This window comes from Somniosus microcephalus, chromosome 6 (genome assembly GCF_052327205.1).
Source record: "Somniosus microcephalus isolate GS21.2 chromosome 6, FLI_Smic_1.0, whole genome shotgun sequence".
NCBI lineage: Eukaryota > Metazoa > Chordata > Chondrichthyes > Squaliformes > Somniosidae > Somniosus > Somniosus microcephalus.
The window spans coordinates 108419707-108434692 of record NC_140992.1 but is presented as its reverse complement, the minus strand read 5'-3'; the positions used below and the strand labels follow the sequence as shown (position 1 = coordinate 108434692).

The following is a 14986-nucleotide window of genomic DNA, read 5'->3' as shown; positions in this document are numbered from 1 at the left end:
CTTTATGAGCTCCATTTTTGCATCTGCTATGGGCAGTGCACTTGTGATCATGTCCATGTAGGCGTTCACTTTTTCATCCATTTTGGTGTTTGCGGGCTCTCTTGGGTCAACAGCTCTGGACAACGTGTCTGCTGTATAGATCAGTTTACCCGGTGTGTACGCAACATTCAGTGTATAGCGTTGCAGCCTGATCATCATTCTTTGTATTCTAAGCGGACAGCTATTTAGTGGCTTTTGGAACAATGCAATCAAGGGCTTATGGTCAGTCTCTACACTGATTGCTTGTCCTGACATAAACTGGTGAAATCTTTCACAGGCGTATGTGATGCTGAGCAGCTCCTTTTCTATTTGAGCATATCGCGTCTCCGCGTCTGTCATTGAGCGTGATGCATATGCAATAGGTTGCCAGTAGTCATATTTTTGCAGAAGAACGGCACCGAGCCCACTCTGTGATGCATCTGATGATATCTTGATGGGTCTCACTGGGTCATAAAACCTCAGAACTGGTTCCTCTGTGAGCAGTTTCTTTAGATCGCTCCATGACTTCTCATGCTCATCATTCCATTCCCATCCTATGTTCTATTCAGTTAGTCTTCTCAGTGGCGCCATCTTTTCTGAGAGGTTGGATATGAATTTACCCATGTAGTTGATCATTCCATTAAACCCCTGCACGTCCTTTTTGCATTGTGGCTTTGGCATATTCTCAATGGCGGACACTTTTCTGGGATCTGGTCTGATGCCCTCACTGCTAAGGATATCTCCCACGAATGTCAGTTCTGTCACCCCGAGCTGGCATTTCTCTCTATTCAGCTTCAGGTTTGTTTTCCTTGTTGCTTCCAGCACTTTTTTCAGTCTCTCGTCATGCTCAGTTCTCGTGGTTCCCCATACTATGATGTCATCCATTGATGTATCAACTCCCTCCAGATGCTCATAGATCATATGGATAGTTTTGTGATACACTTCAGGAGCTGAGGCAATGCCAAATGGTAACCTTAGGAATCTGTATCTGCCAAATGGACTGTTGAACGTGCACAGTCTTGAACTTGCCTCATCCAGTTTCATCTGCCAAAATCCTGATGATGCATCTAACTTGCTGAAATACTTTGCATTTGCAAACTGTGACATGATTTCCTCACGTGTAGGAAGCTTGAAGTGCTCTCTCTTTATTGCTCTGTTTAGATCTCTTGGATCCAGGCAAATTCTGAGCTTTCCATTCTTTTTGTCCACAACGACGAGGGAACTCACCCACTCAGTAGGCTCATCTATCTTCTGAATCACGTTCAGGCTTTCCATCCTGTCCAACTCTGCCTTCAGTTGCTTTTGAAGGGCAAACGGAACTTTTCTGCATGGATGTATGATCATTGGCATACTTTTATCTACTCTGATCGTGTGTTCTCCTGGAAGGCAGCCTAGACCCTTAAATAGGTTGTTGTACTCTTTCATGAGTTCATCATAGACTGTCTCTCATTCACTTTCCACAACGAGGACTCTCTTTACCAGGTTCAGTCTCTCACAGGCTTTTAAACCTAGTATGGCTTGCACATCCTTTGGCATCACGATTAATGCTAGCGTGTGCTCTCTGTCCTTGTGTGTCACTTGGACAATGCATCTTCCTTTCACTGGTATATCAGTACCTGAGTATCCTGTCACTTTCACTTTTATTCCATGTATCTTTGGTCTGGGTCTAATTTTCTTAAAATCAGTCTCTGATATCACATTAACTTGTGCTCCAGTATCCAATTTAAATGGAATGTGTATGTCATTCACTTTTAGTGTCAACATCCAGTCTCTTTTTTCTTTTTTGTTTTCAGACACAACATCCACATAGAACTCCTCTATCTCACTTTCATCTACTGCATGGACCTTGCTTTGTTGCGCTTGGTTCTTACAGCAACGGGCATAATGGTTGTTTTTGTTGCAACTATTGCATGTTTTACCATATGCTGGACACTTTTTTGGTGGATGCTGTGTACCGACTCGACTACATGACTTTCGATTGCTCCTTTCATTTTTGTTCGCTGGCCACGCCTCTTTTTTCACATTGGCGCTCTTTTTGTTAAACGGTTTGTGTCCGTTCTTACTCACTGCATCCACATTGCAGCTACTGTCACTGAACAGCTCCTTTGCCTGCGACTTCACAGTCTCTGTAGCCCTACACAGTGCTATGGCTTTTCCCAGGTCTAGATTTTGCTCTCTTAGCAGTCTTTCCCTTAGACCATTATCTGGAATACCACACATCAGTCTGTCTTTTATCAGCGAGTCTGTCAGTCCCCCAAATTCACATGTTTTGCTTCTGTTTCTCAGTTCAGTCACATACTGATCAATAGTCTCTCCCGTTTTCTGTACACATGTGAAAAATCTGTGCCTCTCAAACGTCACGTTACGTTTAGGTATGCAGTAGGCCTCAAACTGTTCCATTATTTTATCCAACTTCATTTTGTCTCCATCAGCAGTGAATGTGAAGTTATTATACACCTCCAGCGCTTCATCACCCACGACATGTAAGAACACTGACGCTTTCATTTTATCACTTTTCTCGTCAGCTCCGATTGCCGCTAAATACAACTCCAAACGTTGTTTGAACCTCCTCCAATTTTCAGCCACATTACCTGTCAACTGAAGCTTCGCCGGTGGGTGCAAACCTTCCATTTTTCACTTCGTTAGCTATTCTCCAAAGGTAAGTAACGATGTTCTCTTTTGGCTTGCTAATATGTGGAGAGCTGATTTAACTTCAGATTTTTCCTCTTCATCTCTTTCAATCACTTCTTCTGACACCATGTATTGATTTGTATGTGGGTTCAATGACGACACATTCATGAAAGAGAATGTCTTTTAATCTAAAGTTTGTTCAACTATGTTAACAGCATTACAGGAGACACCATCTTCGAGATCCATCTAAAACAAAACTAAAACTAAACTCTCTCTCTCACATGCCCTCTGCTGGTCAGGCATAAATAATCAAACAGGCAAATATGCTGTTAAGGCATCATAATCAAATAGGCAAATACCATCACTATTTGCTGATATCATTACACCACACAGGCGCAGTTAAATGTGGAAACCCAGAAGTTGCTGTCAGAAATACCCTTCTCTTCCACAGGGTGCGCTATTGTAGTCCTCGCTGATAGACTTCGGCACTGAAATCACTGTAATGGTGTGAACTTAAAGTACTTACCCATGAGTTCCCCACTAAAAACAGCTGAAAAAGTTAGGGCTAATGCATTCAGGCGTAAGTGAATCTCTAACGGCAATACAAGTGATAATTACTGCTGAACACCCTCTCTGGTCCTGAAAATTAATTTTACAGGTGTGGCATCTCATTCCCTCAAACAAAAATTAATGTTGGAGATTTGTATTAAAAAAAAGGTTTTGTTTAGTTTTTCTGTTTTTCACTTTTATCTCTCTCTGTTTATCCCATCTGTATGTCCCAATCTTTATTTCACTTCCTGTACATGTTTTAAATGTAATTAATATTTCCTGTTTTATACTTCCTGGTTTAGACTCTGCGGGCTCGATTTTCCCAGCCCCGAGGAGACGGGTTTGGAGGCGTGCGAGTTGTTAAAATCGCCAAAACTGGTGGGCGGGCCCGTTCCCACCTCCATCCCGCCTCTGAGCAATTTTCCCAAGTGCGTGTTTTCTGACCCGCTTTCCATCCCGCCTCTTGTTAAGGCCCTTAACAACCACTTAATTGCCTCTATAATCCCATTTTGAGAGGCCTTTCTGATTTTAACACATTTCCCCCATCCTACACGCCTCCTCTGGAACACGCCAGGTAATCCTGGTGGCCTCACTAGCGGATTGCTTGCAAACAGCTGCAGCTCCACCATTACAAAGGAGTTTTCATCGATGCTCATTTGCAGATGGCAGAACTTTGTTGTTTCAGGTCTGGGGGAACTTTTAGCAGGCATACTCAGTGTTGTGGAAGTTTGGAACCTGACACCCATCTCCAGTGTGACCTCCTTGGAAACCCCTCTCCCCACCTTGACTAAACACTTCCTCAACTGAGGCATATACCAGAAGCATGGCGACCATTTAATTCCTTTCCTCCTGGACATCATATTCAGATGAAGACCAGCCGTGGCAGCAGCAGAACCATGAGCAACAGCAGCACCAACAGCAGGAACATCAACAGGAGCGCCAAGCTGCTAGTCACCCACCTGAAGATGCACAGGCCAGAAGGCGCCAGAGTGCCACCATATTGCTGCCCAGGATGCAAGGGACACACTCATCCTGGCCAGATTTGCTTAGCCTGCACAATCAAACACTTTAGTCTCGCTCCTTCTTACCAGATCATCGACAATGGAGAAGAACCTACAGCATCCTATCACTCTGGCCACCATTCTGATAATCGCAAGGCGCCCTAAGCCCTCAATGTGAAAGTCCCATTTGTGAAATGACACAGGCCACAACTTCAACAGTTTGCCATCAAAACACTTTATAATACAATCACAATGATGGCTGGTCCAAAAACAAATCAACACAGCACTCAAGTGACTACCCTTGTGACTACTTGTGCTTTATCTTCCTCTTATGCATGCTCCTATGTGGTGCTTCCCCTGTGGTTTCAGCAGACATGGAGGCCCCTTGCTCGCTCTCTTGCTGCTTCTGTCTCGAGGCCTTTGGTGGGCATCCTCTGGGGTGGCGTACCTGTGCGGGCTCGCCAACAGTCTGCTGCTCCTACAGCTGTGCAGGGGCTGAGACGCCCATCTCATTTGGGTGAGGACTCTGGTGGGGCTCTGACCAAGGGCTTTGCTGTGGCATGTAATGTGAGCGCTTGGAGAAGAGCCCCCACTTCCTTGTTGTCTGCCACCAACATCCCTCTCATGGGTCAGCCCCATTTCAGAGGTAGCAAGTTGCTTGACAGCATCTTGCTGCACTGCAGGGGGGCCATGAGGACCCATTTCTGCATGGGAAGTCCTACTCCAGAGGACTTGCATGAAGGTCTGCCTTGTTTGCCCAATAGCTGACCATCGCTCCTCAAAAGATGTCATTCTATTCTGAACAATGACCATGTTTTCAATACCCTTGCGTCTAAGCTCCTCCATGGACCATGGAAGGATTGAGTGTAGTGAATGCATAGCATAGATGCTTAGAAGGATACAAAGGACCCTCCCTGTGTGTTGTAAGTAGTTGTTATGGCATCACAGTGATAGGAAGTGTGAGGGCTGCATGGTCAAATAGTTAAGTGAATGTGACCATGGAGAGAGAGGGAATGGGTAAGGGTGCAGGGATGTAAGTGTCAAGTGGGATGTGGAGGAAGAGGTTGACAAAGCAGAGTGCTGGTGAGGAGAGGCGATGGGGGTCAGATTGAGGGTGATGGGAAAGTCATACTCACTTTTCCAGTGCAGAGAAGGTCATGAAACCTCTTCCTGCATTGCAGCCAGGTTCTGCGGCTCATTGAAATGGAGTTGACAACCTGGGCCACTTGTAGCCACACAGCTTTTGTCTGCTGGGGTGGCTTTTTTCTCCCTGAGGAAGGGAACAGCACCTCCTTATTACAGCTGGTTCCGTACACCAGAGCTTGGAGGGAGGGCTCATCAAACCGAGGAGCACACTTATGCTTGATCGTTGACATTTTCCACAATTCAACTCCTTCATATAAATTGCAGAGCCTTTGCAGTCTCCAGAAGAATCAAGGCTGCTTGCAGGCCTTAAATCCAACAGCATTGATGATGTCATCGGAGGCGACTTTCTGTATGAAAAGACTAATTGGGCCAGTGGTTCCCACATGCAGGAAATCAATTGGCCAATTAGGGGAAAATCGCACTTTTTCAACACTTCACTTAGGAGTCGGGGCCCTGACACAATTTCCACCTGACGCGCCCCAGCCCGCCCACACTGACAAAATCCAGCTCTTCGTGTCTCAGTGAGAATTCTTCAATCTGATTGTTGAAGAACCTCCCTGTTGCTTGTTATGTTCACAGATGCCACAGTTCCCCTGTAGAAGGCGCCGCATTGGATCAGATGCCGGATTGGTAGAAATCTCTGCTGACAAGCCCACGAAAAGTCTTTGGGCAACTGTCAGCGAGGTGAACAGCGAAAGCCATTGCTTTCCCATGAGAGCAAAATCTGGGCCCACATGAGGGAGAATGGAATTGAGGGTTATGCTGATAGAGTTAGATGGCGAAGAATGGGAGGCGGCTTGAGTGGGGCATAAACACCGGCATGGACTGCTTGGGCCGAATAGCCTGTTTCTGTGCTGTATACTTTATGTAATTCTATGTAATTCCTTAACGTGTACAAAAGCTAGATTCAGTGAATGTTCCTGTGGCAGTGCTGAGGTGAGCAAGCACCCAGGACTGAGCAGAATTGAATAGCAATTAGGAAGTCTAAGCATGCACAAAAGTAATGGTCTTGATTAATTGTGCAAAACCTTCACACAGATGGCTCTGGAGAGGAAAATGTATCTAATACTTGTAAATGCAGGTTTTACTGTACAATAAGCATTGCTAGAATTTCAGTAAGAAAGGTATAAATAAGGAGAGACTGTTTCCACTGGAGGGTGGGCATCGGTAAGATCAATAGATTTTTGGACTCTCGGGGAATCATGGGATATGGGGATTGGGCAGGAAAGTGGAGTTGAGGTCAAAGATCAGTCATTATCTAATTGAATGGCGCTGTATGGCCTAATCCTGCTCCTAGTTCTTATGTTCTTATGTTCTTAACCAGAGGACACAGTTTTAAAATAATTGGCAAAAGAACCAGAGGGGAGATGAGGAAAACATTTTTTGTAGCGTCTTATGATGGACTACAATGCACTGCCTGAAAGGGTGGTGGAAGCATATTCAATAGTAACTTTCAAAAGGGAATAAATACTTGAAAAGCAAAAATTTGCAGCGCCAAGTGGGAAGAGCGGGGGAGTGGGACTAATTGGATAGCTCTTTCAAAGAGCTGGCACAGGCACGATGGACCGAATGGCCTCCTTCTGTGCTGTATGATTCTATGAAAGGTTTTAGATGATCTTCCTGATGCCAGAGCTGTTTAACAGATCCATAGATGATATTCTAAATAATCAATTACATTGTGTGACATATTTCACAGGATCTTCTACGTCGTGACGTGTTATACTACAAGAACCGAATAGACATGGACAACATGCTAGTGGTAGACATAAAAGATGGAAAAGATTGGGAATTCAATGTCAAGGTCAAGAACGCTTTCAAACTTCAAAACAAGCTTGTAGATGATGAGGTGCATCTGCTCATTGCGAAGAAACCCTCAGAGAAACTGTTGTGGCTTCATGCCTTTGAGGATGAGAAAAAACTAGTTAAAAATGATGAGGACTCAGGTAAAAATGTGGTTTATACTTGATTTCAGAACACTTATAGGTTGGACTGCTGCTAACAAGGATTTTTGCAGGATTTTGATTGGCTGATATGAGACCAAGCAGCAGTCTAAGACCCTCTTGATGTCTCATGAAGGTTAGGTTTTGAAATGAACTGACACAAATCCCAGTTTCAACATACACAAGATCTATCCTTTATTGAGGCCCAGAATTGTCAAAACAGAAGATGTAGTGATGCATGGAGATGCTTTGTATTGTGTATTACAGTAGCACTGATTGTTATGCTCAGGCAACTGTCCTCTCTCTTCTGGTCAATGGGAACTAAATTGGTGGTTCTCAACAGTGTTAAAATACAATAGAGAGAAGGAGGGGAGGGCGTCTCCCATCAGTCACAGGGTGCTGCTCTTTGAGGGGATTGTTTCACTTGTGGATTCCTTGGCTGCAGGACTAGTGCATTCACTCGAAACAGGAATGGCTGTCCCCACCAGGGGCCAGCTCTAATTACACACGCAGTATGAAATCTGGCCTGGAATGGGCTTTGCAATGGGAGCTAACCAAAGTTGGGGTGGGGAGGGGAGTGTGGGGGTGCACAGAATATTTAACATGTTTGCAGCTGGTAAGCCTAAGAGGCTGTATATGGGGGTAGAACTTTTGTCTACCTTTCCACAGGCTGAATGGGGCTCAAGAGGTTTCAGCTGCCTTTGTAAATGCTGTGTGGGGCTAAAGAAGTGGCAGGAAAAATACAGTGGACCAAAAAATTGAATCTATGGGCAAGTGATGGAGCAGCACATCATCCAAACCTCTTTTCATAGAAGGCGAAGTGGAGGTACTACTGCATGGATTAAGTGCAAGGAGGATTGTCCCTTTGGGACTCTCTCTAGCAGTGCAGTTATACCTGGCAGGGGGTGGCAGGCAGTTCAATGTACTTACCACAGAACCTGTGAACATATAAAAAGATGGCACTTAAGAAAAGTGCCATGGTGTGGCTACACAACGGTGCCATATATCATATAGCTGGCCCAAGTAGGAATGTCACATGCCTGTCGATCTGTTATGCAATTACTGCCAGCCTATGCAAACTCTCCAACAACCTTACAGCTCTTTCATTGCTTACCTAGCATTTCCATACTCCAACAAGGTACACCTTCAAGCTGAAACTTACAATTGAAAGACTTGCACACTGACATATTCACATGCAAATTATTGTTACCCAACCTAGCGATATAATGCATGGCCAATTACTGATCCTCATGATGGATTGCAGATTGGAGGCATATCCGTTACTGTATGTGCTTCTTCAATTTACAACACCTCAAGAAGACTTCTTCTGTGCTTGCAGGACCAAACAGCTCATAACACTTGCAAATTGGAGAATACCCAAAGGTTACAAGCCCTTTAGTCCCTTTCAAGAGGACTCCCTGGGGCATCTTTGCCTATAAGAGCATCAAGTGAACAGGGGAAGGTGAAGCTAGAGTCTTCCCTCAAGCTTTTGTTATGTCTTGTCCTTCTTGCTCTCACATACGCAGAACCACACAAGCAATGACGCACATTAAACTCTCTTTGAAGGTGTATCTTGGAACCAATATTTATTTTTCCTTTTCCATCACTTTATATGGAAGAAGACCCTGCCAGCGGCCCTGATCACAACAGCACTGCATCCATCTTACCAATGTTTGCAGCACAGCTACCCACCTAGGAAGATGAAGTTAGTGTTTAATATGTAAATGAGGGTAGAATCCACAAAGTAAGAGATGAACATGAAACAGCCGATTGTGGAAACCATTCATAAGCCACTCATCCGGATGCACTGCCAAACTACACTGATTTGCCACTTTTATATCAACTGTGAAAGAAAGACGCTTTGTAGCGACTGAAGAAAGACACAGGATATAGAAGTGATGGACACAACAATTTTATTCAAAGGAACAGAAATCATTTTTAGTAAGTAAAGAATATCTGCATTGTAAACTGATAAGAAGTTAAATGAAGCTGCATTCACTACACCAGTGAAAACATGACCATCAATAATAAATCCTTTTTTGAATGATATTTTTTAAATATTCAAAAAATTGGTGTATATATCAGTGAAACATCATAAATTTGTTAATGTGTTAAATTGCAAAACATATTATTTGGCATTCCAATTTGATAATATTGTAAAATGCAAAATTTCTCAAATTATTTGTTGTAATTCTTTTATTTACAACGTGGAGCTTAGGACAAAATCCTCAGTGGAAGTTCCCTCCACAAGGACAAAATGGCTTACTAGCCACAGTGCTACAGGCTGATGCCTGAACATTATTCTCAACGCGGCCTTATTTCTGACTGCAAGAGGTCTGAAAGGTAACATCCTCTTGTGATATAAAGGAAGGTCGCTGTATTCACCATGTACTCACATCCCAGTACATGGGTAGATCTAAGCTGGACAGCCTCCTTGCATCTGTTTTAGTATCTGGCATAAGTGCTCTCTCCCATCACCGCTAGGATTGTGTTGGGCACAGCACCTTGGAACTCTGACTGATCTCTCCTTCTGCTTGCAGTAGCCCTGCACTTGACATCTGCACACATAAGATTGCCTCCAGGCTGTGCAGTCAAGTATCTTACCCTCAGCAATCACAACAGGTTCCTATTGTGATCAACCAGCAAATGAAGGAGAATCACCTGTGCATATAAGAGAAAAATATTTTGTTCATTTGCTGTAAGACTAGGCAGAATGTAAGAAAGTTATCACCAATTTTACAACAATATTGAAAACTCAAACTTGATATAAATATTATAAAAAGGAAATGATAGACCAAGAACATGAATATTACTGTAAAGGACTTACCTCATTACAGACTGTATTAACCAGTGATAACAGCTGAAACATTTATGTGTGCAGTAACAGATCATGGATTGAATAAATACTTTTTTAACACTCACCAGAATCAGTCAAGTAGCAGGTGATGTCCTACTCTACAAAATGATATATTGCAGCCACCCGTTCTTCTGCCAGCTGCTACTAGTCTTTGGACACATCTGTGCTTTGGATTATTCCTTTTCTTCTTAAGTTAAAAACTGTTCTTGTCCAGCTCCTCAGTGCAGATTACTGACATGCATCGACAGTCTTTAGCCCTATGTGTGACTTTTGATACAATAGGGGAGATTTTCCGCAGTCTGCGATCAGGTGCACTGGACTGAACCATGTAAATAGGCGAGTGCACAGGTGTGAGCTCCGGCCCACCTCATCCAATATGCCAGGCGCAGATTTTTTTTTTTTGTTCGTTCCTGTGATGTGGATATTGCTGCCAAGTCTGGCATTTATTGCCCATCCCTAATTGCCCTTGAGAAGGTGGTGGTGAGCCGTCTTCCTGAACCACTGCAGTCCGTGTGGTGAAAGTACTCCCACAGTGCTGTTAGGGAGGGAGTTCCAGGATTTTGACCCAGCAACGATGAAGGAACATCGGTATATTTCTAAGTCAGGGTGGTTTGTGACTTGGAGGGAAACTTGGAGGTGGTGGTGTTTCCATGCATCTGCTGCCCTTGTCCTTCTAGGTAGTAGAGATCGTGGGTTTGGGAGGTACTGTTGGAGAAAATCCCCCCATATAACTTGTTAGCCATCTCCCTGGTCTCGTAGTGGAGGGATTTGTTTTCTGGTACAATTATTTTTTTAAATCAAGACTTCTGTTACAAGAATTTTCAGACCAACACGAAGAATTTGACTTTCTGCCACGCTTCTTCCATTGGCACCATTTTGTTCCGTTTACTGCCCATGTAAACTGGAAAAACCATAGTTGTGTATCTCAAGTGCCTCATTGTTTGAAAACATGAACAATTTCTACACTAAACTGCCTTTAAGACCTAAGTTTGGTGTCTCATTTCTTACAATAGAAGAGTTGTGGTTTAAATTATATGCAATTTAGAAAAACTATGGGTCTGAAATATTGACAGCACCACTGAGGCACAGAAGGACTCCGCCCACCATCAGATTGTAATGCTCACCCCGCAGGGTCAGCTAATGTTAACAGAGGAGGAGTGCAAGCTGTCTAAATACACGCTTCAAGGAGGAGGGCAGAAAATAGTGCTGGGGGGGCTGGTGGGGGGAGCGGGATGTTAGGCCCCAAATGGGTCATGAATGGATGCAATAGGGGAGATTTTCCAGGGTCCAGGAGCTCAGAAAATACCTAGCGGGAGGAGTGGAGATCGGTGGGGAGGGGGGTTAATGATGGGGAAGTGCACCAGAAAATACCTGGAGAAGAGGCAGAGACCTGTTGCAGCAGCAGGAAATAAAACCTGCTGAAAGGCATTGAATGTCAGCCAAATCGAAGAAATGGGCGGCAAACTTCAGGGAGCCGAACCCGCACGTCGTTGTAATGGAAATACGGAGCAGGAGGGGTGCTCTGGGTGGGGTCATGGGCCTGGGGTTAGACAGCCATAAAGAAAGTGGCCCACACTTTGTGGAGGGAGATGGCTGTTTGCAGTGAGTGCCACCTCTTTGAGCCCCAGGATTCCTTTGCAGTGCAGGGAGACGTTTCATAGAATCATAGAATGGTTACAGCACGGAAGAAGGCCATTTGGCCTGTCGAGCCCATGCCGGTTCTCTGCAAGAGCACTTCAGCTAGTCCCACACCCCTGCCCTTTCCCAGCAGCCCTGCAAATTTTTTTCTTTCAAGTACTTATCCAATTCCCTTTTTAAAGCTATGATTAAATCTGCCTCCACCACCTTTTCAAACAATGCATTCCAGATCCTAACCACTCGCTGCGTAAAATTTTTTTTTCTCACGTCGCCTTTGGTTCTTTTACCAATCACCTTAAATCTATGTCCTCTGGTTCACAACCCCTCTGCCAATAGGAACAGTTTCTCTCTACCTACTCTGTCCAGACCCCTCATGATTTTGAACACCTCTATCAAATCTTCTCTCAATCTTCTCTGCTCTAAGGAGAACAACCCCAGCTTCCCCAGTCTATCCACGTAACTGAAGTCCCTCATCCCTGGAATCATTCTCGTAAATCTTTCCTGCACCCTCTCTAAGGCCTTCACATCCTTCCTAAAGTGCCGTGCCCAGAATTGGACACAATACTCCAGTTGAGGCCGAACCAGTGTTTTATACAGGGTCATCATAATTTCCATGCTTTTGTACTATGCCTCTATTCATGAAGACCAGAATCCTGTAAGCCTTTTTAACTGCTTTCTCAACCTGCCCTGCCACCTTCAACAATTTGTGCACATATACCCCTAGGTCTCTCTGTTCATGCACCCCTTTTAGGATTGTACCCTTTAGTTTATATTTCCTCTCTTCATTTTACCAAAATATATCACTTCGCATTTTTCCGCGTTAAATTTCATCTGCCACATGTCCGCCCATTCCACCTGCCTGTTGAAGTCTATCACTATCTTCCTGTTCACTATACTTCCAAGTTTTGTGTCATTTGCAAATTTTGAAATTGTGCCCTGTACACTCACATCCAATTCATTAATATATATCAAGAAAAGCAGTGGTCCTAGCACCGACCCCTGGGGAACACCACTGTATACCTTCCTCCAGTCCGAAAAACAACCATTCACCACTACTCTCTGTTTCTTATCACTTAGCCAATTTCGTATCCATGCTGCCACTGTCCCTTTTATTCCATGGGCTTCAACTTTGCTGGCAAGCCTATTATCTGGCACTTTGTCGAACGCCTTTTGGAAATCCACGTACACCACGTCAACCGCATTGCATCAACAACCCCCTCTGTTACCTCATCAAAAAACTTGATCAAGTTGGTTAAACACGATTTGCCTTTAACAAATCCGTGCTGGCTTTCCTTAATTAATCCATACTTGACCAAGTGACTGTCCCTGATTATTGTTTCTAAAAGCTTCCGCACTACCGAGGTTAAACTGACTGGCCTATAGTTGCTGGGTTTATCTTTACACCCTTCATCAGAGTAGCCAAAGTAAATTACCTGCTCGACCTGACCCTTGCAGTGTCTTTATACATTTGGCACGCCTTCATTCATTACCCTCACAGTGTCAGAGGTCAGAGGTGAAATGGATACCAACACTAGAGAGCAGAGTCCCTGCAGATATCAGCCCCTGGTTACCAAGCCCGGGGGCTCAGATCTCTGGGATACTACTCTAAAACGTGTGTTGCTGGATGAACATCACGCTCACGTGGAGACACTGAGGACCATCGCAGAGGATGTAAGACAGATGACAGGCTTCATGGTGAAGTCCAATGCCATCTTCAGCCACAGTGTCCCAGAAAGGTTCAACACAATGCAGTGCTAGCTGACACCATGAATTTCTGCATCTGTCCTTCAAACTGGCTTCAGCCCTTGCTAAACTTTTTGGAGAAAAAGATGGTAAGCGAGGCAACTTTGGATGTGGTGTACAGGGCACTTTGAGGCAACATCTCGCAGAGACCGCAGGACCTAACCGACACCCTCGGGTCTCCCCTCCCGCTGATCAGTGGGCACTCAGATCAAAGACCCAGCACAAGTGGCATGGCTATGGTCTGCCCTCATGATGCCATTCTCCTCCTGGGACAGCTCATGTGACCTTACCAGCCAGCCTCTCAGATACCTCCTCATATAGGTGTCAAGATATAGGATCAGGCTGCCCGTGCACCTACAGCAGATGAACAGTCCTCATTGGACAAAGAAGCCTGAGATGAGAGCCACCTTGGCACCAAGAGGCTGATGATATCACGATGCAGTCAAATGCCACTGGCATCCCTGGCGTTCAGGTAGCACTTCAGCACAGTCTAGGCCAAGTTTAAGAACTGCACAGAGAGGCACCAAGGAAACAAGAAGCACTTGCTGTAAATATAAATGAGCACAGTAAAAACAATTGTGATATGAAGTTCAGTGTTCTGAAGTTTGTATGTTCTTTGGTTTTGTTTTAGTGTTTGTGAGGATGTTTGCGGGTCACATTGTAAAGGGAGAAGTCTTCCTTCGATGCCTCCTTCGTGAACCATTGCCTCCTTAAGTAGACCACTTCTGAGACATCAAGGGTGTGGCATGGTCTGCAGACTCTAGTGAGAGAGTAGCTCCTAGTAGGTGGTCTTCTCCTTTGATGTAGCACTGTCCTGCATGCCTCTTTCATGTTCGTTTTCACCTGCTCCTGTTCTGCCACCCATATAAAAGTGTACATGGGAATGCCCATAGTGAACTCAAGGTAATGGCTCCATGACAAAAGGGTAAAATACCAGCAGCCTAAAGGTAAAAGGAATTTCAACTCTGGTACTTCTTTGAAACATAAAATGATAATGCATTAAGACTAACTTTTAACAATGTTTGGTATTTCCCCCCATTTATTTCTGTTGTTCTTAAAAACATTGTTTTGTTCGAGCAGCAATATTTAAGAAAAAGGTTTTGTATCAAAGCTTTCAGCCACCCTGGGCTGATTTTCTGGGCGATTTCTGTCCTAATCTCCATGCCTCCTGTCTTCACTGTTAAATATATAAGTGCAAGTTGCTGTTACAGCTGCCTCAAAACAGTAATAGTCTAATTCATACTCCTCCATTGGTATTATCATGCAGTGTCTGAAGATGTTACATATGCCTCTGGAGACAGGGAACATTACTTCTCAAAAAGATTTTGTTCCCTGTCTCTGGAAAAATAGTAACACTGTTGGCAAAGGTAAATGATTACCGCTAGCGTGGCTGTTTCGCTTTGCGCAACAGGTCTGGGGCAGGTCTGCGTCCAGAGTATTAAAATTGTAATATAAACGGGGTG

At 44.3% G+C, this 14986-nt stretch overlaps 1 protein-coding gene across 2 annotated transcripts in view; it reads left to right on the top strand.

Annotated features, from left to right (window-relative positions):
- The window catches only part of LOC147115976 (rho guanine nucleotide exchange factor 4-like), a 173154-nt gene that overhangs the window by 119409 nt on the left and 38759 nt on the right, over nucleotides 1-14986 (top strand). For both annotated transcript variants that reach the window (XM_085990657.1, XM_085990656.1), the window contains exon 7: nucleotides 7042-7288. In XM_085990657.1, coding sequence (XP_085846783.1) covers nucleotides 7042-7288 — 247 coding nt within the window. The remainder of the gene's footprint in view (nucleotides 1-7041; nucleotides 7289-14986) is intronic.